The sequence below is a fragment of the Gopherus evgoodei genome, chromosome 1, assembly GCF_007399415.2.
Source record: "Gopherus evgoodei ecotype Sinaloan lineage chromosome 1, rGopEvg1_v1.p, whole genome shotgun sequence".
NCBI classification, from domain to species: Eukaryota; Metazoa; Chordata; order Testudines; family Testudinidae; genus Gopherus; species Gopherus evgoodei.
In genome coordinates, this window is record NC_044322.1 from 75092896 (window position 1) to 75120769 (window position 27874).

Here is a 27874-nt window from a genome sequence, read left to right on the forward strand (position 1 = left end):
AAGAGCTAGTTATAAGTGTCACAATGGGATCTGCTGGGTGCTATACCCTTTTGAAAATCTGGTCCTTATTCTGATGCCTAAATGGGAGCTTAACTCTTAAAAATTTGTTCCCAGATGTGGATCCTGAGCATTTGAAAATCTGGCACTGACCTCATTTGGCCCCATAATCTTTCCACCAGGAAGCACTTGTGTTTTACCACAGAGGAGATGGAGCATCCTTCCTCACACCTTTATTTCCCTGGTATTAGAAGTTTCAGACTCACAATATCCAGTCTCTTTAAAATGAATTGATCACCTGGATCGGTCAGTCCCTTCAGTCCTCACATAGACTGCGCTCATCACAAGGCATCTTCCATTCTTCTCTTATACTGGCCTTCCTTCTCCATGTGTGACCATGCCTTTTCACAATAAAATCTTCTCATCTCTTTAATTAATTAATTAAAAATTTTTCCTAGTACCCTCTGCCCTCCTTCATGTGGTTTCTGATAAATGGGAAAAGGACTCTCAAAGCAGTTTCCTTTCAGGATCTAGATTTTCCTGTCAGCCTCCATGCCACAGGATCAAGAAAAGGTCACATTCCACATTATCTTTGGATGCAGTCACATTTCCGGAGGACACAAAAAGGTATATAGTCTCTTGTTTTACAAGACTTATGAGGTTGTGGTGATCACCCCTAGAATCACTACCCACTCCATCTGTGTTCCAGAGCACTCCAAATAACCTTGTGAAACCTTCCATCTGATCATCTTTTCTCAAGCTGGATGAAGGGAGTCCCATGAGAAAGGCTCCTCTACTCTGTTTCCTACTTGCCTTCTTCCTCCTATTCCAGTTCACACAGAAAAGAGTTTCATCAGCCCTCTTCTCCTTTTTTGCAGGCAGTTATTTTGATCCAGCAGCTCCATCTCATTCTCTCAGGAAAAGTACCCCATAACCAGAACTCTTCCTCTAGAACCCTGCCACAAAGCACCCTTATTGAAGTTTAGCTGGCCCAGGCTTCAACCCCTGTACTTGCAGACCTCCTCTTCATTCCAAGTGAGGGCACCTCAAGCAATTTGTATGAGGTTAGTCCCTTCTCCTCCTCATAAGGTAGGCAAGGGAGATGGGTCAGTGCTGGGCATATAATCAAACTTCTTCTAGGCCCTTGTCACTTGAGGTTTTTGCCCAATAACGTTGTCCCTTAGCACTGTAATTTCCAGGAAGCAGAAATCCATGCTCTTTTAGACAAAATGTTAATCTGCCCAGTTTCAGAACAGAGAAAGAGGGGGATTTCCTCCATGTACTTCGTGGTGTACTACTGAATGTGTCAAGAGTTTCTACCTTGTTCTGCACTCTCCTGTAAACCTCAGCAACTGCCAGTCAACATTTTAGATGTAAATTCCTAAATTCATTCTCAGGCCATCTCTGATCAGTGTCCCTTCTATTCAGGGTTCTCCCTTGTGTCTTCTGCCCTAATTCTGGTCTGGTTGATCAATCATTTCTTGGACCCTTTTGCAGTTTGCATAATCATCATCCTGTGGGCTAATTTTCACCTTTCTTCTGTTTAGAGATCCCTGCTCTTTGGTACTCTTTGTCTGTCCTCAGTCAGTTAATACTATGGCAATGCTTTCCCTCCCAGTCAAGGGCATCAGAACCTTTGAAGAAGTGGGGGGAGGGCAAGGCCAAAATGCCCATTCCCTCCCCATGGCTGGCTGCTCAAGACTTTGATGGTCTTGAGGTTGAGAGCAGTTGGTGAGAACAGGTTCCTTTGAAAAAGTTGTTGATTGCCCTACTTGAAGTAAAAAAAAATAAAAAAACAACAACCAATCATTCCCTACTTCATGTTCTCAGATTGGAGCATCTGGTGTTGAAAAAAAAGATGGACATTCAGGTGCCAGGATGTGCTTCGTAACGGGGCCCTGGTACTGAGTAATGGGGATTGCGGTTCTCCCCCAACCATCAGGTCTCCAGGGTACCAGAGCTCATGCGGTACACTGGCCTCATTCAGTACTGCGGAGGAGTGTCTATGGTACTTTGTTGGTACCAATGGCTGAGAAGGTGCAGAGCACTCTGTAGATGAAAGTTTTGTTGCACCTTCTACAGTGGAGCTCCCATAGGGACACTACTTGAAGAAGAACAAATGCTTCTGATAGCCACCTATTTTACAGTACATAAAAGACAATACAGAGAAACAACTACTTTGAAGTCCATCTCTGATCCTCCTAATGAACAACAAACTGGTTTGAACAGGTTCAAGAGACACAGGGAGACAAAGAACTTTGCAGTGGACAAAAGGGGAACCTTTGAAAACCAGGAGAAGGGAGAGACAAAGAGACTGTGAGGAACCTGAGGGAATCCCAGTCCCTACAAGTGGGGCTGTCCGGATAAACTAGGCCTAACTCTGATATAGGCAAGAGAGATATATGTGAACTGTTTATTATGCTGAAACTCTTTTGCTCTTGTCTTACTCTGCTCCTACTATTTATATTAAACAATACTTTTATTTGCAAGTATTGTTTTGGCTAACTATATTTCCACACCAGACAAAGTTCCCACAGGGGACACTTACAGGGCTCGAACACAGTTGGGCCTACTGAGGAATCACAGTGGATGCATAGATTGAACTACAGAAAACAGACTCAGAGAAGGAGAGATGCAGGGGAAGATGCAAGCCCTGTCTCCTGGGGGAGGTACACTCGGAGAGACTAAAATAGAGAAAAAGTGGCATTTAGCACCAAACAATGATACAAACCATTCTTGAAAATGCCACAAAGCCTCATGGGACAAAGTCTGTGCTTGTGTGGACTCTCATAAGAATTTCTGGCTATTATATTGGACTTGCTTCTCCTATGAATGTGTCCATATGGCTCCTTTAAAAAGATGGTTTTGATTGCAAAAGCAAATTTGGACTCAGCATTTCCTAACTTTTGACTGCTTGACTTCACAACATTAATACTGATATTTTAACATAATTTTTAATTGGGTTTTTTTGCTCATTTTGGTGGTTGGATGCAATTATAATTTACATACACATGGGTGCAGACAATAAGATTACTTTTATTTTTTCATTATGATATTGCCAGTTCTAGCAGTATTCCACATTTAATATTTCACCTATCACTGAAAATGTAAAAGAAAACATTTACAATACATTCACTATATGTGCATGTGCCGCAGAGGCTCATGGGTGGTTCATTGCTCTGTGTCAGCAACTCTTATCAGCCCTGTCATACTCATCACACCTAACACAGTATTGTTGTGATAGATACCCAAAAAGTGGCATGTAATTTATCACTGGAAAACTAATATCTCACTGATCATTAATATTCTTGTGTGCTGCATGTACAAGGTGTATACAGAGAGTTATAAATATGTGTTAGAATTATGTTCTTAAAATGTGTTTGGCAAGTAATAAATAAGCCCAATCTGCCTTAGAAAAAGGATTGTGTATTTGTTTGTCTGACCTGTGTGGTTCTCAGGCACAAACCATGAAGGTATATTTACATAAAAGGTAAACACAGCCAACAAACTAGCAAGTGAGGAAGACAGCATTTTGACTGCAAAGGCAGAGGGTCTGAACCCGAATGATAACCAATCAAATCAACTGATTGTATACAATATTACTGTATTATAATTGCGTATAGAGTAAGGTCATTTATGAAAGCTTGCAACACCCTGGTGATTAATATTGTTGTGAAATGAGAAATTAGGATACTCACTGATATTATGCTTTACAGTCTGTGACCAAATACAAGGAGAAACATTTTTTCTCCCAGACAGAATGGAAGGCAGCTATCTATCCTGTCTCCAATGTAAACTAATCAGCGTGGAATCCAAACAATTGAAGCCCCATTTACATACAAATCAGCAGGGGAGTGGAAGCCTACCTGCCTGCTGAAACAGGGTCAATGAACTTTGGGAAAATAGCATGGTGTCTACATCCCAGCAGGTGAGAGAAGCTTTGTCTGGGCTTAGTTTTCAAAGAATATGTTTCAAAGGTTTACTGTGACTAGACTATAAAAAGAAAAGGGAGAGAACCACATAGCTATCCATCACCTGGGGGATTCAAGGACCAGAGCTCTTGAAATCACAGAATGCTGGATTCTTCAGTCAATGGTGTTGAAGCCTTTGGGAACTGTATATAGGTGAGAAACCTGTTCAGGCAAAAAGTATAACTTGCTAAAATTAAGTTTAAGTGTTAGAAGCACAATTTTACTTTTTTATTTGTAACCATTTCTATCTTTATTCCTTGTACTTGATGTCACTTAAAACTATGTCCTTTTGTTAAATAAACTTGTATTATTTTTTACTATAAACGATTCAGTGCTGTGATTGAAATAAGTGTCAAATTCCAGTTAAATTAATGATCTGCAGTGTATTGTCTCTTTACAGGAACAACAAACTTAATAAGTTCTGCAAGTATTCCAGGAGATGGCTGGACACTACAGGGAGACATCTCTGGGGAAGCTGAGATTCACTGTTTTTTAGTTGCAAGACAAAGCTTGGACTGGCAGAGTCCTGAAGATTTTGTTGGCAAGGCAGACAAGCTGTTCATCAGAGAGTTGTCACACATCTTAGCAGTAGCAAAATTCTCACTTGCTGAGGCTATAAGGGGTAACGCAGTAACTCAAACTCATAATATGAGAACCTCAGCAGGTTGTCAGGAGACCATATTAGGGAAATTTGAGACTTGGAGGCTGTTGGGGTCACTCTGCAAAAAGCCACAGGGTGGTGAAAGCCAGGGAGTGACCTGCCTGCGTATATGCTGGCTTTTGGTGTCAGATCTGTGAGCCACAGCAGCATAGCATTGAAGGCACTCAGAGCTGGCAGGGCAGGCATTGATACAACCCTTATTGGACTGGACCAAACCCCAAAGCATCACAGTACACAGACATAGACACACACAGACACACACACACATTTTTATATGTACACAATCCATATTATGTACAATGTTCTTTGGGATTACCTCACAGATTCCAGTCAGTTAAGGCAGAGTAATGAAATCTGTAACAGCTTTGCATTCCTGCTCTCCTAGGTGGTCAACAGTTTTTGTCATCAAAGCTTTGCATACAGTTACGCCATCAGAATCACACTCTGCAGTCTTTTCTTTATTTTAAACAACAGGTCACATAAGCTATCCCTAGGCTGGAAGTTTATCTATATGTTTTGCTGATGAAATACATTGACCCTGCAAACTACTGAGTGACTAGTCTGCAGAATTTCATGACCACGTGACCTCATATACAGAAGCCACAACACAATGGAATTCTGCAGGTGCTACACATTTGAGGTAAAAAGTGTCTGTATCTGAGAAATTTAAATGTATACAGTTGTAGCTTTTCAGCTCTGGATGACTATAGCACATTTCCTTCCCTTTCTCCTGCTGTTGTAGATTTATTAGCAACACTATGATGCAAACGTGAAAAAAATAAAATAAAAAAAGTTCGAAAATAAAATTAAATAGTAACACAATGTTTAAGCCCACAGATGAATTAAAGTGTAGACCCAACAGTCTTAAATTAAAATGAAATATTGAAATTACTGGGGGACAAATACTATAAAATCAAAGGAAATGTTTTACTTTGAATCAGCCATCTTGGCAAAATATTTTGCTGATTGAGTTCTACTCCTGGGTGAGAGGGTGATATGATCCTGTAAACCAAGGCAAGCCTCAGCAGAGGACACATGAAACTCAAGCATATTTGGGGAGTGGCAGAGTAATTACAGTCTGGAGTTCTTTGTATATTAGGAAAATTACTGTGCTGCTGGTGACTTTTTCAACCTGTAATGCAATTGTTTTCTACTGTAACTCTTCGCTCTAAACAATATATATGACATATATGTATGTGAATGCATACTGAGTTGATACAAGGCAGTTTTTGATACTGATCTGCTGCTATTTTCCAAATGTTACAGCATAGAATTATCTCAAGTCATTGTTAATAGGAGTTATACATTTCACAATATCCTTCATATTTACATGCATCTTTCTGTTTGGGGGGTGCAGGGGAGAAATGGTAGCTATCTGATATACTGAAACTTCTAACAAGCTGAGCTTTTTGAAGCCATGGACAGGTGATAAAAGCCACCTCATGTCTAAAGCATCTCCAGGTCACAGCTGTCATACTCATCGTGATTCATTGCTGTCACAATCTGCTGCCCCTGCTTGTTGCTGCACTTCTTTTATTCATCCAACTCATATATCTAAATATTCCATTACAAAAAAGACATCTAATGTTCATCTCATGTTTGAAAGGGCACAACACAAACTTCTGGAATTTAATTCTAAAGAGTTGTGCTTAAACTGGCCATTACCAAATCTAAAGTGTCTGTTCACTTGTTCATTTCTCAATACTTCTCTTACAATTTTGTTCCTGTCTGATCTTCTTGTTTATGCAGTTTAGCATGGTTAAAATATATGTTAATCATATGGTCTCAGTTTTATTCCAACTTCTTATCAATTGGAAATGTAATATTGCCCAATGATGGAATGGCATTTGAAGCTTTCTGAGTTTACAGATAACAACACTGACTGTGGACTTGGTGAATTGGAGGGAAAGGTCAGCAAGTCATCTAAGTTGGCACTGTTCACAAAATCAAGTCTCCTCTCCAAGAAACCAGGATGTTTATCATTTCAGGACCCAATATCTACCAGGATAATTCTGATCTCAGTTACAGCAGTGTAAGTCCAGAACAATTCTACTGAAGTTCATTGAATTAGCTTGTATGTACAAGAGTAGAAATTTGCCTCACTCCTTCCAATATTCAAAGATTGTGTTAATTAGAAAAGGTAAACTTGTTTTGTCTAATTTCAAATAACCTCTGACATTTAGATTAGAAAACTGAATTAAAAAAAAAAACTACTCAGTTCACAATCCTCTTAAGGCCATCTCCTGTTAAAGACAAAGAGATAGAACGAAATGAAAGCTTGGGTGAAAAAAAAATGAAACAGGAAGAGAAAGTAAAACCAGAAAGCCTTAAAATGTAGAGAAAGAAAAGAAAGGATATAAATTCTAATAAAAAGTAGTTTTCTGACAATGAATAATACTTTGTGATGTTTGTCCCTCTGGCATCAATATTAAGAAACAGAAACAGTAGTTTTGAGTTTTCCCACCTCACAACATCACTGTATTTATTCTCACAATAGCACTAGGATATTATTTCTCTTTGTAGCATGCTACTGTACATACTCTTTACATTGCCACTGCAGGGTGCTAGTAATATTTGCTCAGAGAGTTTGCCCTTTAACTACTACCCGCATGCGCCATAAGGACACAAGCTAAAATCATAGAGTTTCTTTGCCTCCACTGGGGACAGAGTAGACTGTCAATAGCCATTCCCCCAAACAAATCCCCCAAGCTCCATACCCTCCAAATACCAGCTGATACTCATAAGGACAGGGAGAAATAATTTATATACTTAATGTTTAAAAAAAGTCTTACTGCAAGTGAGGCTAGAACATGGATTCTCAACCTTTTCTGAATCATGCCCTCCCACCCATCTCTTTTTTTTCTTGGAGCCACCCTTCCTTAAAAAGTGGGGCATTCCAATGTAGGAATAGCTCAGTGGTTTGTGCACTGGTCTGCTAAACTCAGGGTTGTAAGTTCAATCTTTGAGGGGGCCACTAAGGGATGTGGGGGAAAATCAGTACTTGGTCCTGCTAATGAAGGCAGGGGGCTGGACTCAATGACCTTTCAGAGTCCCTTCCAGCTCTGTGAGATAGGTATATCTCCAACCCAGATGGAACTGTGGTCATTGATTCCAATCAAGGGGATTCTATTTTAAATAAATCAGTTCTTTGATCCTGATGTCTGCCTGTGTATAGGCAAGGAAACCTTTCGAAAGCACATACAATAATAGTTTCCAGGGCAGTATTTCTCAGCTTCAGCATCAGAGTGCTAGTGAGCCGTGCAACTCCATGCACCGGGCCACCACTGCATTCACTGAAATTTGGCCTGGCTGCCCCTTCGGTTGTCTCACCAAATACTGTACAAAGGCCGTTTGGAAAGGGAGACTTTTTGCCACTGCTCCTATGCCAAATGCCATTTATAGTTTTCTTGCAATTTCACTGCAAACATGAATCTGCACTGAAATTTGACCTGGCCACCCCTCCATCTGTTGGAAGGGTGAATGGCTTTGGGACCCCATGAGTGAATGGAAAGTTCTGCGGCCCCCCTTGTGCAAATTTTAAACACTAGATTTAATAACCACACATGTAACTCTCCAGCAAAATTATCATGAGGGGCTGAGAGATGCTGTGATTCCATCCTTCCTGTTAGTATCATGGTAAAGTGTGCACCAGAAGGAAAATGGGCGTGTGAGGTAGGGTGACCAGGTGTCCTGATTTTATAGGGACAGTCCCGATTTTTCACACTTGCTATTTGGCTAGTGTGAGGGCTCACTCCATGACCATCATGACACAGAAGTATAAGAAGCATGTACAGCATTGTGATAGCACCATAATGCCACTACAGAGATATATGACAGCTTTCACTTCCATGATTATAATTACTTTCCAAACAATCTATATCCATAATATTAAAATAAACCATGGTGCCTATTTGTCACCTATTTACCATCATTGATAGAGAAATATGGACTGATGATGGGGCAATATAAAACTTTTATCAGCATGAATCGGTAGAAGACAAATATATGCATCACAGGCTCAGCAATTTATTTCATGTATATTATCTCTGCATGTGGCATAAGGCACGGTGTGATGCACACTGAGAAAAGTATACTGAGCTATGTGACCACTAGTTCTAATCCCAGATCACCTACAGAATACTCTACACTTCACAGTCATTATTAAGTTAGGCCTAATGACCCAACCTCAGCATAGGCAATTATATTTCATTCGTTTTACACATAATTCAGAAGTTGGAGCCATCATTACTGGGAACAAAACCCTAGAGACACCCAAATCTTACCTGCTTTCCCACATGAGTTTTTAAAACAAATGGTCCAAATTATGTGCTTGTCCAACACATGCTGACAGTATTATTGTATGGACAGTGTGGATGTTTGTCCCTCTTTAGTGGCTAGACCACAACTCATGCTTTAAGATCTGGGGATTTCAGGTTAAATCCCTGCAGATGACATAAAAATGTGTTGTTACACCCAACATTCTAGTGTTCATTCAGAAATAATTGTGTGACCCAGTGACAAAGTGTGTGTCGTGTTTCCCTCTATGGGCTGCTCCTCATAAAGGAGGATAGCATATCTATATTACCAGGACTGCTATAGATGAAACAGTAGAATGCTGTGCAGGAGATCTGAAAGCTCTAGTCTATTCCATGTAGGTTCTTCTACTGCTCTCATCATCACAGTATCTAAGCACCTTCCAGTAATGCATTAAGAGTGATGAGTAATGTGTCACATCTGGTTTGTTCTCTTTTCTTTCTTGTGGGCTCAAACTTGCCTGATGACCAACTGGGGGCGGAGGGAATATATGTACATTTATCTAGGTTCCTTACACTCCTGTTGAAATTATTTTATATAGCAAGCTATTATATTGAACTGTGAATTTAGATGTTCTGTTAATATTTGCTTTATTACTGTACTTTTAGTGTCTGTATTTTGGTTAATGGGAGATGTTGCTTTAAGAATAGGGTGGGCTACATATTACAGGGTTCGTCTGACAATGACTGAAGACAGTACCCTGACTGTGCAGATTCCTAAGAGGTCAGAATTTGATGATGTGTAACGTTAACACTTATTAGGGAACTAGAAGCGTCAGTACATTGCTTGTGACATTTAGAGCCTTTTTCTTGTAGGTAACCAGCATGAATCCAGCTCACCTCAGTAGGGATTAAAAACTGCACCTCTCTAATGAACATTTGGTGTTCCTTGTATGAGATAAGTCACAGCTCCTACATCACAAACTCAGCACCACACTTTGCATAAATTGGCAGATTCAGCAGAGGCCAAGAACTTCACGGGCCATGGAGACTGAGCTGTCTCTGTGACTTGCAAAGGAAGATCCCCCAAATGAGGATTGAGGCATGTTGACATGGTGATGTGTGGGGAAGGTTGCCCTGCTGCTCTGTAGATAAACCAGTGACTTCAGTAACCAGAGCTGCACAAGCAATAATAGCAATATTTTCAAAAGCACCTAAGTGACTCAAGACCTTTTTGAAAATGGAAATTCATCCATAAGTCACTTAGGCGCTTTTAAAAATAACATAAATCCACATGTTTTTTTAAAAGATGGCATAAAGAACAATATGCAAATTAGACATAACTATGCAAATTATCTCATTAAATAATCTGCATAAAATGTCACATGGAGCTACACAAAATTTGACAGTTATGATGAAGGTTTTAATAGCATGAATACAGGATGGCTGATTTCCTTTGGAATGAGTTATGCAGGTCACCCCCCACACACACACACATAAAAAGGTCAAGATTTTTAAAATTTACTAATAATTTTCAAGTGACAAGTAGAAAACTATTCGTCTTTTAAGATGTCTCAAGTTAGGCACTCAAAACCTCGGGCACTGAAAATTAGATCCCATCTGAAAAAACTTTGCCTTCATTTGTAATATGGGTTTCTCTCCCCAAATAGCTGGGGTGCAATTGAAAATAGGCTCAGGGATTGGAAAGAGAATCAGAAAGTGTTCTTAGGGTGGAAGTGTTTGTATTTAGCTGTCAGAGAGACAGACATCAATGTGTGAAGAGTCCAGCTGGATTAAAAAAATTGTTGGTTTTAAAGACAAGATAGCCTGGTCTCATTTATTTGGTTCCCCTTGATGCTACAATGTATTATCTTACTAGCTATGGAATTCATGATGACACAGAGCAATATCAAGAGATATTGGGGGGAAGGGGTTGGGATGGGTAGAGGTTTTAAATTTATTAGTTATAGTTTTACTCTCCATCTAAGCCCCACAGAGTTACACTCATGATAACTCGGCCACCCAGCTTTACACAGTTTACTAATTACTTTGTTTAAGTTTAATAAATAGAGCATTTTCTTTTTGAATGTCAAAAACAGATTGAGATCAAATTTCCCACTGCTGTATATAAACTGTGATGTTGTACTTCTGATAATAAAAATAAGGAAGACACTTTAACATGTTAAGGATGCAAAAAACTAAGTACATCGGACATCATAATTCAAGACTCCCACAGGAGCAAACAAAATGCTGTGTCAGCTAGTGTGTGCTCAATCATGTTCTCAATGTCTTTATATTCATTACCATATATTCATGTAATAAGCAGTGATCACTGTGGAAATTTAGAAAATAAATGTAGGATGAAGTATACACCTAATATGTCCCAGAGAACAGCTCTGGTATTATGCACCTCTTGCTAATTGCCATTCTAGTGAAAAATAAAACATACAGAAGGGCAGAAATCACCATGCTACTAGGCAGTGATAGTTAGCAGCATGAGTGATATGACAGGGTAGATACAAAATGGTCACCACCACACCATGGCTGTTGTCTCAGATGTATTTGCACATACCATGGTTCCAATGCTGATTTCTGCTGTTGTCACGCCTACCAAGACAAAAGATGCAGCCTAACTTTTAAAGCCATATATAGGTCTAGTCCTAACTGCCTTACTAAGGGTTTGTCCACACTGCAACACAGTGCAGACTACGGGGGTATGAACTGCAGAGTGCACCAAAGTGTTGTGCACTAACTGGCCTGTGTGGACACTGCTGGCATGAACTAAAAGGTATCTAGTTTGTGTTAATGTAATCCTCCTTCAAACAGGGTTACCTTATTGTGAACTACATTCCTTTTAGTTTGTGCCAGCAGCATCAATACAGGGCAGTTAGCCTATGGTGAGGGAGCACCTCAAGATGTTCTTCAATTAATTTATTTAGTCACTCTAGTTCGGGCACTCAGACCTCCAGCTGGGAATATCTGACATAAATACCAGGATTGGTGTTATCTTGGGTCCACTGTAGCCAATGACAAAATTCCCCCTGACTTCAACAGGGTCAGGATTTCAACTCCAGCTTCCTGGGAAAGTGGCATGAGATCTTTTTTTGGCCATGGGTAGTCAGTATCTATATCTCATCTGACAAATGGCAACTTCAACTGTGGAACAGGAGCACTGATTTAGTACTCAATATTCAAAATTTTCAGTTACCAACATAATACTCAGTTCCCAAAATCAATTCCTACAGTAAGTGGGTTTTTCTTTGGAGCCCTCCCTTCCAAACATTGACCAACCCTTGCCATTATGACTGCTTACCTTTTGACATCTGATGAGAACAGCCTTACATTAATAAGATACCATGCTGTGAAGAAATTAATTTAGTATCATAGATATTTTTCTAGATGTTTACCTTAATAACAGATGTCTCGACTCTGGATGGGGGACTCTGTACTTGTGCTGCTGCTGCCATATTTGCAATGGTACTAAGGTGGTTCATCTGACTCATGGCCATTGTGACAGATGCAGGAGGTAGACTGACAGGAATTAATGGGTGGGGCATCATCATAAAAGGAAGTTCCAGGCCTAAGGGGAAAAAAAACAACAAAAGGCAGGCAATATTGGTTTATGATTTTTTTTTAAATATTGACTATTAGGAATATATTTTCTTATGAGCAAAATATGTTGAAATGCTTGGCACCAAATGTGTTAAAAAATGAACTCTTCCAACATTTCAGTATAGAGCAGTTAACATGAATCTGTTCACTTTTTGTACGTGTGTAATTCCCTCTAGTATCCATGGACGTCTTATATGCACAGGGAGAAGCTAACAGACCTCTTAGTTTGTTCACATCTGTGTAATGTTGTATCATATCATTGCTAAGCAATTGTTGTTTGTTATATTGTCCATTTTAATACTTGCAGCAAAGTGTCTTAGCAATAATTATGCCACTGATGGACAGGTTAATAGCTATTTATATATTAGGTTTATTGTGTGTGTTTTTATTTTTTTATTACTCCTATTTCCACTGCTGAATACTTTAATTAAAGTATTACAGTATTCACCACATTTTTTTTATTTTGCATAGCCTATTTAACTAAACACAATAGAAAGTCAGGAGTTCGAAAACTACTGATGTTATTGTTGAAAGATGTCAACCCGTACCATTTGGCAGAAGTTGGTTCTGTTGAAGAGGGTTGAGAGGATGGCTAACTGGAAGGTTATGCTGTCCAGGCAAGCTGGGATGGTTAACAGAGGCCTGTGATCCTTGGGTAGGGGGAGACTGAAGTTTTTCTTTATCCCAAGAACCATCACTGCTGCCTGTGGGGAATGAATATAAATTATTTGGATGCAGGAAGATTTCAAATTTGTAATATCTGAATTTGCAAGCAAGGCCACCAGTTTAACTCATTTGGTGGTTGACAAATTAGTGTTTGTAATGTATGGGTTGGGCAAGGGGGAGGTTTTGTTTTCTGTCAATAGAAAGAAAAGCCACCTTTATAGATAGGTAAGGATAACATTTAGCGTTTATAGTTAGAAACATGAATTTATGGGTCTTAGGATTGTACTAGTTCACGTGGAGAGTATATATACTTTGAATTCTTAATCCTTGGCTAGAAAAACAGTTTAAACAGTACAGTTCCAGTGAGAAATCAACAATGTATTTTAATGAATTTTAAATATTTGTTATATTAACAGTTTTACTTACATTTCTGTAATTCTTAGTAAGTAGAACTGGAGAGAAATATAACAATTGTTTTATATGTGGTAGAGGGTGTTCACTTGTAAAGTTTTCATTGTCTGACTATGGCTATATTAATTATGTTCATATTTGTTCTTACATTTTGGTATTAATATAAAACTACACAGTAACTAAAATTTTTACTCACTGATAGCATCAACTGACAAGCACTCTTGTGTATGGGTAACATATTGCAGTATTAGATAGTCAATTTATATTTCATTCCATTCAATATAAGAAATTATGAGTCCAATCCTGCAAGTTCTCTACTTGTGGAACCCCGCTTGGAGCAAAAAATGATTTAGAGCAATATATACTGACTATAAAAGTATTTTACATATCTGAGAAAACAGATTTTTCAATACCGTGAACATCAGCACTTTTCAATATATCACAGTAAAACACAATACCACAGTTAAAGAATGGTATCAGTATTTCATTTATATGAAAAAGTTATTGATTTCTACATTATGGAAGTGTACTTTAAGTGACCTCTAAACTGAATAGGTCTTTAAAAAACTATATGTCACTGAGAATATATATAATATGCTGCCCAATCTTAAACTTCTTAATCAGAAAGCTCCAATGACTTCAGTGGGACTAGTTTATATATATATGAAGTTCACGATTCGGCAGCATATTAAATGTATTCATACACTCATTTCATATGCTCCCCAATCTTGAACCTTTAAAGACTATGTTAAAATGTATTTTGTGCAACTTTTTGTAGTACTTTTCACAATTATCTGATCAACAGTACAGACCCTCTAATTTCCATTGACTTTCACAAGAGTTTCATTAACCCATTAGCTTTACCATTTTAAAAAATACTTTTACATGAGATGAAAAAAGCACAAAAGTTGGTCAAATTCCAATTTAATTTCTCTAGATTTATTAAAAACCTGATTGTAAAAGCTACATAACATAGTTTATAGTGAAAAAATACTTAATTATGGCCATGATTTTCCTTCCCCAGCTATTTCATGAAGACAGTTAAGGTTCAATATAAATTCTAATTCATTAGCTCAATACTGTCTAGATCCTAGTGTAAACTGTTCAGAAGCAATTAATGAAAATTCAGTCTAAATTCTCCAGTAGTCAAACAGAGCAATTTTATTAAACAATGAAAAGAATCAATTAAACCAGATATCTTTATCGTATTTATCCTCTTTATCATTTTTACAAGAAATTCTGACAAACTTTATGAAATGTTTATAGTTAGTTTAAGACTGAGCTGGCTAACAAAAGACAGATTCTTAGGACTTGAGCTTCATCTCTCATAGGTGGGCATATAACCATGTAATCTGGAAAGTCAAATATCTCTGCACAATAGGAAGACCATGGGTAAGACTGAGTTTTCAGTCATTATTTGGAAAAATAGCTTGCTTATTCCACCTTTGTTTTCCCTAGTTTTTTTCCCCATATTATCTGCTTATTGCAAAAATGACAAATACACTTCCATCCTGCATGTTCATTTAGTGAAGAACCTGACTGATAAGAATAGATTCAGACTCCTAATGTCTCAATTCTGTGCCTGTTTACACGCACTGTAACAGCTTGTTGGAACTCAAGATTTGATTTATCTTTGATTTTCCTAAGCCCCAAATAAGGTTCCATAAAAAAAAATTCAAGAAGAAAAGAAGACAGTACAGATTTTTGTAAAACTTAATTGAAACCTGAATCAAATTATTCCAATTTTATGTAAAGTTCTCATATTAACAAGTTAACTTTTTAATAAATCCTTTCTACAGATTTTGTTCCATTTCCCCACCAAAACCAACTGTTAGGTCAGGTTTAAAAAAAAAGACAGATTTGTTAAGAAAAATGCAATTTCTTTTTGTCAAAATGTAACCTTTGCTGTAGGAAAATAGAAACAAATTAAGGCAAGCATGTTAAGGTATTCACTCTACAAGTGGTGGGAAGGTTTCAATATTTCATAAACATACCGCTCATGATAGGATCAATTTCATGTCAGGCCCTGTCCAGCTCTGGGGTTTGAGGTGAGGATGGATAGAGACCTGCAGATCTGTGGATATCTGCTTTATATCTGTGGATATCTGTGGCCCATGTTTGCAGATCGTGGATCAGATTCAGATACAAATTTTGTATCCACATAGGGCTCTAAGGATGGAGTCATAAGTAAGTTACTACAACCATTATATTCTTTCCTGACTTGCCCAGAATTTAGCAAGGTCAGTCATAGGATTTCTAGTTATGGCATTTTATATGTAGTCAAAGATGAGAACTTCTGCATTGGAGTGCATCTTATACCTCAGCACTACCTGTACCCATTGTTCTCACTTTTTCTCAAAACCAATACTGTAATGAAATAAAGGAGACACTGGTATTAAAGCTAGTGCTTAGTCAGTGACTGATAGTTTGATACTTGGAATCTGACATGGTCTGCCAAGATTAGTTTACAATCAAAATGACTCATAGCCAGTCTCCAACTATAACATTAGAAACCACTTACAAGGTACAGCCTCTTGCACTCTTAAACATCTGTAAGTGAACAGGCATAGATACAAATAGCAAACATTGGCCATTTGCTGCATTTTTGTTATGGTAGTTAAGCTCAACAGCTTTCCTCCCAGAGGAGATAGTTATTTTCATTTATGTCTACATAAAATAAATGTTACCCCTCAGACAGTACTCACCCTCTCAACAACAAAGTATGATTTAAAAATCATACAGTGGTTTCAAAAAGCTTTAAAAAATCTGTTGCCTTTTTCCTCCTTACTTGTTGCCCTGCTGGAGGCTTATGTTTTCCAGTTTCCATCAGTGGTTGTCAACTCTTGGTAATAGGATTAAGAGCTTGGACACCTGATATCCCTGGGTGCTGTGGTTCACCCTCATAAAAGCTGTTTGCTTTAAATTGAGAGAAAATCAGGTTTTAGTGGCATAATTAATTAAATTATGCAAATTTCCAGATTCAGCATAACACTTTGTGAAGCAACAACTAGAAGCTCCACATTGCATTTTGAGCTGCATTTTAATTGATGCAGCACTAAAGCGACCACAGAGTAGTATTTTTAAAGCTGAACAAGTCTCATACATGGGCACTGATATAGGCTCTTTGGTAACCTATATATTTTATGTGCCCAAGTGTCATCATAAGCACTCAGAATGTGGAATTTCAGTTCCTAAAGTAGATGAACACATTTAAAAACTGGGTTCAGCATGTTTCGTGTTCCCGGAATATGTTCAGTTTGACTGGTAGAGCAAAATATATAGTGCTATTTGTTACCATAGAATATCAGGGTTGGAAGGGACCTCAGAAGGTCATCTAGTCCAACCCCCTGCTCAAAGCAGGACCAATTTCTAAATCCTAAATGACCCTCTCAAGGATTGAATTCATAACCCTGGGTTTAGCAGGCCAATGCTCAAACGACTGAGCTGACCATCAGATACAATGAGTTTCCACTAAACAACATTTTAACATGGATTTCATAGAAGTCTACTTCTTCCCCAAATGTAATTGTGCAACAAGCCTTAACTGTACATTAAAACACGGCTTTTATAAAATACACTTAAAATAAAACCTATCTGGTGACTGAACTATTTATCTCTGTAATCATTAGCACCAGTAAATATGGATGATACCATATGAAAATAATTCTAACTGTACACCTTCCCTGTGAGATGAAATCAAACGCATAAGCAACATGTGGTGAAAATACAAAAAAAAAAAAAGAGAAGCCTAAGTGTCTATCACCAGGTCAATTAAAAAAAACCCCTCTACATATTACTGCTGATCCCTTTTTAGTCCCACTAATCCCCAAAACAAGACCACAGTTATCTTCCAAGTTCCCTGATACGAGCTATTTCTCATCAACAAGCAATCACCAAATGAGGCATTTTATATCAGCTAACGTTGGGTCATTTATCTGAGGCTTGATTCCTGCCATGCTATATGTTCACTGGAAACTGCACATAATCTATGTACTAAAAGTTGGGAATTTTGTCATCCAAATTAAATATTTGGTTCTCCTTCTTTAGACTCTGACTTGTATGCAGGCCATTTCACCTCTGTGTGATTCAGTTTAGCCTGCTGAAGTTGGCTATAATACTTATCCACCACTCAGGAGTTTTATGAGACTGCATCTCTGTAAAGCATGCTGAGATTTTAGATAAAGGTGCTATATAAAGTAAAGTATAATGAAATACCTATACAGAGATCATCAGACTTCAATAGCATCTCTTTTGTCCCATATCATTGGAATTGAAAAACAGTAACGTAATTACTGTCACTACTGACACTATATAAATGTGCAACATTTTCAAGGAAGCAAATACTATGGGATGGGGAAAAATGTTTCCCAAGATTTCTGTGGAGCATATTGAACTATGATATTCTTCTCCAGGTAGCCAAATGTGCTCTCTCGACATGCAGCTACTATTAATTGCTAATATGGAGGATAAGGACCTTTCAAAGGACTGTCAAAGCTAGAATAGAAATAGCAGTCTCTGTATTACATCTTCTTCAGCACTGCCAACCACCACAGACCAGGAAGTGCAACTCTGGATTATATTGTTTATATAAGAGTGACTCTTCAGATGATTCTGGGGTAAATTAACTTGAAAATGAAATATCAAAAGAGTAATGTGTAGACTGTCACACTTCAGCTACAACGGTGAACACTTTCTTGGCAGAAGATGAAATCAATTGGCATACAATGGACAGTCCTTTGCCATACTAATTTTAAATTTCAACAGTTTCTGCTTCAGAACAATATCATAGACATCTACTTTCCAGCATCTGTCCTGAAAGACATGATATTTCTCCAAAGGACAAGATGAGTGAAAAAAACAAGACTGCAAGACTGAAAATTGAAAATGTGGAACTTTTTACTTAACTGACCTCTTATCCTGTCTATTTTTTGGCTATAGATCTTATGCTAGCCCTCTATCTTCTCTCATGAACTCTGCAGTGTAGTTTTGAGTTGGTTTGATCTTAAAATCTAATAAGACTCAGGCAGGGTTGGCTCTAGGTATTTTGCCTCCCCAAGCACAGCAGGCAGGCCGCCTTCGGCAGCTTGCCTGCGGGAGGTCCCTGGTCCCACAGATTCGGTGGCACGCCTGTGGGAGGTCTGCTGAAGCCGCGGGACCAGCGGACCCTCCACAGGCATGCCGCCGAAGGCAACCCGCCTGCCGCCCTCACGGGGACTGGCAGAGCGCCCCCCGTGGCTTGCCGCCCCAGGCAGGCACTTGGCGTGCTGGTGCCTGGAGCTGCCCGTGGACTCAAAGAAGTCTGCATAAGCACCTAATGTTTGCCAGAATCAAAGATCCTAACATGGTTAAGCATGCACATCCCTACTTACACGACAAATTAGGATATAGGTGTGCATCACTTGAACTGAGTGTCAAGTATCAGAGGGTAGCCGTGTTAGTCTGGATCTCTAAAAGCAGCAAAGAATCCTGTGGCACCTTATAGACTAACAGACGTTTTGGAGCATGAGCTTTCGTGGGTGAATACCCACTTCCTCAGATGCATGTAATGGAAATATCCAGGGGCAGGTATATATATGTGTGCTAGCAAGCAAGCTAGAGATAACGAGGTCAGTTCAATCAGGGAGGATGAGGCCCTGTTCTAGCAGTTGAGGTGTGAAAACCAAGAGAGGAGAAACTGGTTCTGTAATTGGCAAGCCATTCACAGTCTTTGTTCAATCCTGAGCTGATGGTGTCAAATTTGCAGATGAACTGAAGCTCAGCAGTTTCTCTTTGAAGTCTGGTCCTGAAGTTTTTTTGCAGCAGGATGGCCACCTTAAGGTCTGCTATAGTGTGGCCAGGGAGGTTGAAGTGCTCTCCTACAGGTTTTTGTATATTGCCATTCCTAATGTCTGATTTGTGTCCATTTATCCTTTTCCGTAGAGACTGTCCAGTTTGGCCGATGTACATAGCAGAGGGGCATTGCTGGCATATGATGGCGTATATTACATTGGTGGATGTGCAGGTGAATGAACCAGTGATGGTGTGGCTGATCTGGTTAGGTCCTGTGATGGTGTCGCTGGTGTAGATATGTGGGCAGAGTTGGCATCGAGGTTTGTTGCATGGATTGGTTCCTGAGCTAGAGTTATTATGGTGTGGTGTGCAGTTACTGGTGAGAATATGTTTCAGGTTGGCAGGTTGTCTGTGGGCAAGGATTGGCCTGCCACCCAAGGCCTGTGAAAGTGTGGGATCATTGTCCAGGATGGGTTGTAGATCCTTGATGATGCGTTGGAGGGGTTTTAGCTGGGGGCTGTATGTGATGGCCAGTGGAGTCCTGTTGGTTTCTCTCTTGGGTTTGTACTGCAGAGATACAGTGATCAGATAAAATTTATTGGTAAAGGATTTAAGGGAAGGATGGTGAGGTCCCAGCAGCTGGTTGGGTGAAGACCAGAATGGGTAAGGGGGAGCATAGGCGCCGAATTTCCTGGGGGTGCCCCACAGCTCTGCCTAGCCCCCGCCCTCACTCCTCCCCTTCCCCCAAGACCCCACCTTCCTGCTTCTTCCAAACCTCATCCCGCCCTCACCCTGCCTCTTCCTGTCCCCTTCCCACCTCTTCCCGACCCAGTTCCGACCCCTTCCCTGAGCGCGCTGCACCCTCGCTCCTTCCCCAACCCTCCAGCACCTCCTGACGCCATGAAACAGCTGATCTGCAGCAGGTGGTAGGCGCTGAGAGGAAGGGGGAGGTGCTGATTGGTGTGGCCCGCCGGCAGGCAGAAGGTGCTGGAGGGAGAGGGAAGTTCTGGTAGGGGGGGTGCTGTTGGGTGCTCAGCACCCACCATTTCTTTCCTGTGGGTGTTCCTACGAGGGGGAGCACTGACGGAAGACTCCCAGGTAGCTACTGAAATGATTATGGAATTACCTGCTCTGTACACTTTTGTCTGCTGGGTACTCTCAGACATTTAAAAATAAAATTGAGGCCTAATTAACCCATATCAATGTCTCCTGTCCTTCTTCTAGCATAGCATAACATATTTCTCGGTTGATTGATATATTTCACAGACCTTTTCCCTTCCATAATCTTTGCTTTAGAGATTTTTGTGATGACTAAATAAGACCTTTATTCTATCCTCTACAAACTACCTAGTCCTAGAAGCTAATATAGACTATTAAACAAGGGTCACTAAACCTAAACAAAAAGAAAAAAGACGGTTACTCACCTTTGTAACTGTTGTTCTTCGAGATGTGTTGCTCACATCCATTCCAGTTAGGTGTGCGCGCCGCGCGTGCACGTTCGTCGGAAACTTTTTACCCTAGCAACTCCAGTGGGCCGGCAGGTCGCCCCCTGGAGTGGCGCCGCCATGGCGCCCAATATATATCCCTGCCGGCCCGCCCGCTCCTCAGTTCCTTCTTGCCGGCTACTCCGACAGTGGGGAAGGAGGGCGGGTGTGGAATGGATGTGAGCAACACATCTCGAAGAACAACAGTTACAAAGGTGAGTAACCGTCTTTTCTTCTTCGAGTGATTGCTCACATCCATTCCAGTTAGGTGACTCCCAAGCCATACCTAGGCGGTGGGGTCGGAGTGAGAAGTCGCGGCACGGAGCACTGCCGTTCCGAAGGCCGCATCCTCTCTCGACTGCTGTACCAGGGCGTAGTGGGAAGCAAAGGTGTGGACCGATGACCAGGTCGCTGCCCGACAGATTTCCTGGATGGGCACACGGGCGAGGAAAGCTAGCGACGACGCCTGCGCCCTGGTAGAATGCGCAGTCACACGGCCCGTAGGGACATGGGCCAAGTCATAACAGGTCCTGATGCAGGACGTAACCCACGAGGATAACCTCTGGGAGGAGATAGGAAGCCCTTTCATACGGTCCGCTACCGCCACGAAAAGCTGGGGGGATTTGCGGAAGGGTTTGGTCCTCTCTATGTAGAACGCGAGAGCTCTACGGACATCCAGCGAGTGGAGCTGCTGCTCCCTGCCTGAGGAGTGAGGTTTTGGGAAAAAAACCGGGAGGAAAATCTCTTGGTTGACGTGGAAGGCTGAGACCACCTTGGGTAGAAAGGCAGGGTGTGGTCTAAGCTGTACCTTGTCTTTGTGGAAGACCGTATATGGGGGGTCTACCACAAGGGCTCGGAGTTCCGACACCCGTCTAGCCGAGGTGATGGCCACTAGAAAGGCAGCCTTCCAAGAGAGGTAAAGCAGGGAGCAAGTAGCTAACGGCTCAAAGGGGGGCCCCATGAGCCGGGACAACACCAGGTTAAGATCCCAGGTTGGAGCAGGGGGACGGACGTTAGGGAATAACCGTTCCAGCCCTTTAAGAAATCTCGACACCGTCGGGTGAGAAAAAACGGAGCGACCGTCCGCACCCGGGTGAAAGGTGGAGATAGCTGCCAGATGGACTCGCAACGATGATAAGGCCAGACCTTGCCCTTTGAGGGACCAAACATAGTCTAAGATTTCGGATACCGAAACTTCCATAGGGCGGAGATTTCTCTCTACGCACCAACAGGAGAAGCGTTTCCATTTTGCCGAATATGTGGCTCTTGTGGACGGTTTCCTGCTGCCCAAGAGCACCTCTCTCACAGGCGTGGAGCAGCGCAGCTCGGAACCAGTTAGCCACACAGGAGCCACGCCGCTAGGTGCAGCGACTGCAGGTCTGGGTGACAGAGAGACCCGTGGTCCTGGGTAATCAGGTCCGGATGAAGGGGCAGGGGAACTGGGTCGGCTACGGCCAAGTCTAGCAGCATGGTGTACCAGTGCTGTCTGGGCCATGCCGGGGCCACCATGATCACACGAGCCCTGTCTCTGCGCACCTTCAGGAGGACCTTGTGAACCAGAGGGAACGGAGGAAACGCATAGTACAGGTGGGTCGACCACTGGATGAGGAAGGCATCCGCTATCAACCCCGGCTCCCTGCCCTGAAAGGAGCAGAACGCTTGGCACTTCCTGTTCCCCTTGGACGCAAAGAGGTCCACCCGGGGATAACCCCACCTCCGGAAAATGTAGAGAGCGACGTCCGGGCGAAGGGACCACTCGTGTGACAGGAAGGATCTGCTCAATCGATCCGCCAGCGTGTTCCGCACTCCGGGAAGGAAGGAAGCCCTGAGGTGAATGGAGTGGGCTACGCAAAAGTCCCAAAGTCGTATCGCCTCGAGGCACAGGGAGGAGGACCTGGTGCCGCCCTGCTTGTTGATATAATACATGGTCGTCGTGTTGTCCGTGAACACGGCTACACAACGACCCTGAAGCTGATGACAAAACGTTTGGCAAGCAAGGCGGACCGCTCTCAACTCCCTCATGTTGATGTGTAGCCCCACCTCCTCCTGGGACCATAGGCCCTGCGTCCGCAGGGTCCCTAGGTGGGCCCCCCAGCCTAGATCTGAGGCATCCGTTGTCAGGGATACCGAGGGCTGAGACGGGTGAAAGGGAAGACCCGCACACAATACGGACTGGTCCAACCACCAGCCGAGGGAATCTAAGACCTTCTGGGGGACTGTGATTAACATGTCTAGCGGTTGCCTTGGCCTGTAATGACTGATAAGCCACAGCTGGAGAGGCCTCATGCGGAGCCGAGCGTAGTCGGTCACAAAAGTGCACGCCGCCATGTGGCCTAACAGGGTTAGACATGTCCTCACTGACGTCAACGGGGCTGACCGCAAGCGTTGAACGATCGCCGCCATGGTCTGGAACCGCTGCCGAGGCAGCGAGGCCCTGCCCACAGTGGCGTCCAGGACGGCCCCGATAAATTCCACCTTCTGAGTGGGCCTCAGGGTGGACTTGTCTGTGTTTATCAAGAGGCCCAGACTCGCAAACATGCCGGTGATCACGCGGACATGGCTGTACACCTGCTGTTCCGACGTGCCCCGAATCAACCAGTCGTCCAGATAAGGGAACACGTGGACACGGTTGCGCCGAAGATGCGCCACGACAACTGCCATGCATTTTGTAAACACCCTCGGGGCCGTGGACAGGCCAAACGGGAGGACCGCAAATTGATAATGACGAGCCCCCACAACGAAGCGGAGGAAGCGTCTGTGGCGTGGCCAAATGGCAACGTGGAAATACGCGTCCTGCATGTCGAGGGCGGCGTACCAGTCTCCCGGATCCAGGGATGGAATGATGGTCCCCAGGGATACCATGCGGAACTTCAACTTCACGAGGTATTTGTTGAGCTCTCGCAGGTCGAGGATAGGCCTGAGGCCCCCCTTGGCCTTGGGGATCAGAAAATAGCGGGAATAAAACCCCTTGCCTTTCTCGTTTTCGGGAACCGCCTCTATAGCTCCTTTGCTGAGGAGCGTCCGCACCTCCTGCCGAAGGAATTGCTCGTGAGAGGGGTCCCTGAAGAGGGACGAGGAAGGAGGGCGGGAAGGAGGAAACGAAACAAACTGCAGGCGGTACCCCGTCTGCACCACGCTTAAGACCCAGCGGTCCGATGTTATTTGGGACCACGCCGGGAGGAAAAACGAAAGGCGGTTGGAAAACGGGGGGGAAGGATCCATAGGGGAAACTGTTACTGCGCCCTCGAGCGCACCTTCAAAATGAAGGCTTAGGACCAGGCGGGGGTTTTGAGGAGCCTTGGTTCTGCCCCCCTTGGTTCCCCGACTGCCTGCGCCTCCCGTTCCTGCCGCGGCGCCTGTAAAGGTCCTGCCGCTGGCGGAACTGGGAAAACGGCCGACGGTGCTGCTGTTGTTGCGGCCTAAAGGGTCTACGCTGTGTCACGGGGGTGTGCATCCCGAGGGACCGCGCAATGACCCGGTTGTCCTTTAAACTCTTAAGTCTGGGGTCTGTCTTATCGGAAAACAGGCCCTGGCCTTCGAAAGGAAGGTCCTGTATCGTGTGCTGGAGCTCTGGCGGAAGGCCGGAAACCTGCAGCCAGGAGATGCGACGCATCGTAACTCCTGACGCGAGGGTACGGGCAGCCGAGTCCGCAGCGTCCAAGGAGGCTTGTAAGGCCGTGCGCGCGACCTTCTTGCCTTCGTCCAGGATGGCCGTAAACTCTTGGCGAGCATCCTGTGGCAGCAGCTCCTTAAATTTGTCCACTGCCACCCAGGAGTTAAAGGCGTATCTGCTCAGCAGGGCCTGCTGGTTAGAGACCCTGAGCTGCAGCGCCCCAGCCGAATACACCTTACGGCCAAGGAGGTCCATCCGCCTGGCTTCTCTGGATTTGGGGGCCGGAGCCTCCTGGCCGTGACGCTCCCTATCGTTCACCGATTGCACTACCAGTGAACCGGGAGTCGGGTGAACATGTAAATATTCGTACCCCTTAGAAGGGGCCATGTACTTCCTCTCGACTCCTTTTGCTGTCGGAGGGATGGAGGCCGGGGACTGCCAGATAGTATTGGCATTGGCCTGGATGGTCCGTATGAACGGCAGGGCGACCCTGGTGGGAGCATCGGAAGAGAGGATGGTGACAATTGGGTCCTCTATCTCCGAGACCTCCTCTGCTTGCAGACTCAGGTTTTGAGCCAATCGCCTGAGGAGGTCCTGGTGCGCCCTGAGATCCAGCGGGGGGGGACTGTTGGAGGAGGTACCCGCCACCGCCTCATCCGGGGAGGAGGATGATGAGACCCCAGGCACAATAGTGTCCAACGGGGGGTCTTCCTCAGCCCTCGCCTCTGTCTCCGGAGCCACAGCGGAGTCCTGCTGTTTGGACCCTTCGTCCCCTTCCGGGGAGGGAGGGGGGCGAGACAAAGAGGCTTCAGGGGCCCTACGCTCCGCAGTCGCCGGCCTAGCAGGGAGCTGCTGGGGGCCCTGGGCCTGATGGTACGCCCAGGGTGTCCAGAATCCCCACTGTTGTGGGCCTTGGTCCTGCAGCGGCGGATCAGCAAACAGCGCCGCCTGCCGGTCGGTGCCCAGCGCATAGCCGCTGTCCGTCTGGGAGGATACGGACGGCTGCCTCGAGGGCCACGGCGGGGCAGACCTTGGATGGTACGGGTCTGCGCGGGCCGGCACGGAGGATCGTCTCGGTGCCGGGGACCGGTGCCGGGAGTCATACCGGTGCCGGGATCGGGACCGGGACCGGGATCTGTCACGGTGCCGGGCGCCGCTTCGGTACCGGGCGCCGCTTCGGTGCCGGGACCTACTACCAGCTCGGTGCCGGGAGATCGACCGGGACCGGGACCTGCCACCAGTTCGGTGCCGGGAGATCGACCGGGACCGGGACCTGCCACCAGCTCGGTGCCGGGAGGTCGAGCGAGACCGGGACCGGGACCGGGACCTGCCACCAGCTCGGTGCCGGGAGGTCGACCGGTGCGGTGAGTAGCGTCGGGACCTGCTCCTGGAGTCGCGGTGCCGGTGACGCCGACTGGAGCCTGACCGCGACCGTCTCGATGCCGACCGTTGCCGCGAGTGCGACCGGTATCGCTGAGGGGAGCGGTGCCGGGACTGCGAGCGGCGTCGGGATCTGGAGGGCCCAAGACGTCGGGACCTGGATGGCGAACGACTGTCTCTGGGCGGCGCCGACAGCATGGGCTTGCCTCTGGACACAACCCGCACCGGAGGTACCGGGGGTGGCAGCCGAGTGGGCTCAGTCAGGGCAATAAGGTCCCGAGCCGAGGCGAAGGTCTCCGGAGTGGACGGGACCACTATCTCAACCCCAGATCTCATGGGGGAGCTCGGCGGCACCGGACTCAACGGACCCGCCGGGCCCGGAGTCAACGGTGCTGACGGTGCCGGCGGCGCCGCGGCCGATGTTGAGGCCGGGCGCTCAAGCCGGGTCTGCCTGGCCGGAGTATTAGACTTCGACGGCCTAGGCTCTGATTCCGGTGCCGGAGAAGGTCGGTGCTGGGGAGTCTTCTCGGTGCCGGAGCGATCCGGTGCCGGTGCCGAAACCACGGTCTGCGAAGTCGACGGGTCAAGTGCCGCCTCCATTAGGAGAGTTCGGAGCCTCTGATCCCTCTCCTTTTTTGTCCTCGGCTTAAAAGCCTTACAGATGCGGCACTTGTCAGATCTGTGCGATTCCCCGAGGCACTTCAGGCACGCTTCGTGGGGATCGCTGGTAGGCATGGGCTTCTTGCAGGCCGCACACTGCTTGAAGCCTGGCGAAACAGGCATGAGCCTGGCGCCCGGTGCCGGGAAGGGCTAAGCCCCCGGCAAGAAACTACTTAACAGCTATTTACTAAACTATACTACTTAACAATACTAATTAACAACTATAGAACTAGAGATAAGCGATAAACAAGCGATAGAAACTAGGAGAGCTAGGGACGTGGAGGACAGCTATGCCGCGCTCCACAGTTCCAACGACCGACACGGCGGTAAGAAGGAACTGAGGAGCGGGCGGGCCGGCAGGGATATATATTGGGCGCCATGGCGGCGCCACTCCAGGGGGCGACCTGCCGGCCCACTGGAGTTGCTAGGGTAAAAAGTTTCCGACGAACGTGCACGCGCGGCGCGCACACCTAACTGGAATGGATGTGAGCAATCACTCGAAGAAGAACCTATAAATGTTAATACTGTGCAGAACTCCTATACCCACTGGCAAATGGCTAAGCAACTTATACCTGTAAAACTGGACTTCCTAGGCTAAACCTGACTCTGCAACCTTAATTCAACCCTTGTGCATATCCATTATTATACAGTCTTTTAGTTAAATGATCATACACAATTTTTTCCAGTTTCCCATTTGTAAAATGGGAATATAATAATACGATATTACCTCACAGGGGAATTGTGCAGATACATATATTAATATATGTAAAGCACTCAGAATCATATTATCTGAGTATTATAGAAAAGCCCATGAGGAAAATCAATGCCTCTGTTCAGTACAGCGTTTAAATAGGGTTCAGTAAATAAGAGCTACACACTGAAAGATTAGGATAAAAAGAAGTATTGAATAACTACCCAGCAGTGGGCAACACCCATCCTGTGAACTCAGTGAGACAGAAGTCTTGTAGAAAAAAATGCTATGGGATCCTGTAATTAAAAACTGCACCATAATGCATAGGTGCACAAGGGGTGTAAATTAAGATTGTATGGGCAAACAATTCTGCCATCTTCTAAAGTTTGGATGCTTGACTTTGCAACCTTAACATTATTTTAACATAGATTTTATTTGTATGTAATATTCATATAACAAACTGCCACCTACTGGTTTACTAATAAGATTTCTTTTTCACATATTCAGTATATACCTGTAACACTCAGCTCTCAAATCCTGGACCTTCAGCCAATAAATGGAATCACACCTCAAGAATCCCTTTGCTGTTTCTAAGTCATACCATTAACATTTACAGTAGTAGTAATACTATAGCTAAGTTGCAACTACATTGAATCAGTAACTATGCCTGATCTTTTATATATCTGAAATTCAAATATATAAAATA

The 27874-nt window shown here is 44.0% G+C and overlaps 1 protein-coding gene across 3 annotated transcripts in view; it reads right to left on the reverse strand.

Annotated features, from left to right (window-relative positions):
- Positions 1–27874, reverse strand: part of DACH1 (dachshund family transcription factor 1) — a 489790-nt gene that overhangs the window by 142855 nt on the left and 319061 nt on the right. For 2 of the 3 annotated variants that reach the window (XM_030566391.1, XM_030566381.1), the window contains exon 4: positions 12290–12462. In XM_030566391.1, the coding sequence (XP_030422251.1) occupies positions 12290–12462 (173 nt within the window). Of the gene's footprint in view, positions 1–12289; positions 12463–13042; positions 13199–27874 lie in introns of all 3 variants that reach the window. The other variant, XM_030566371.1, reaches the window with a different exon arrangement.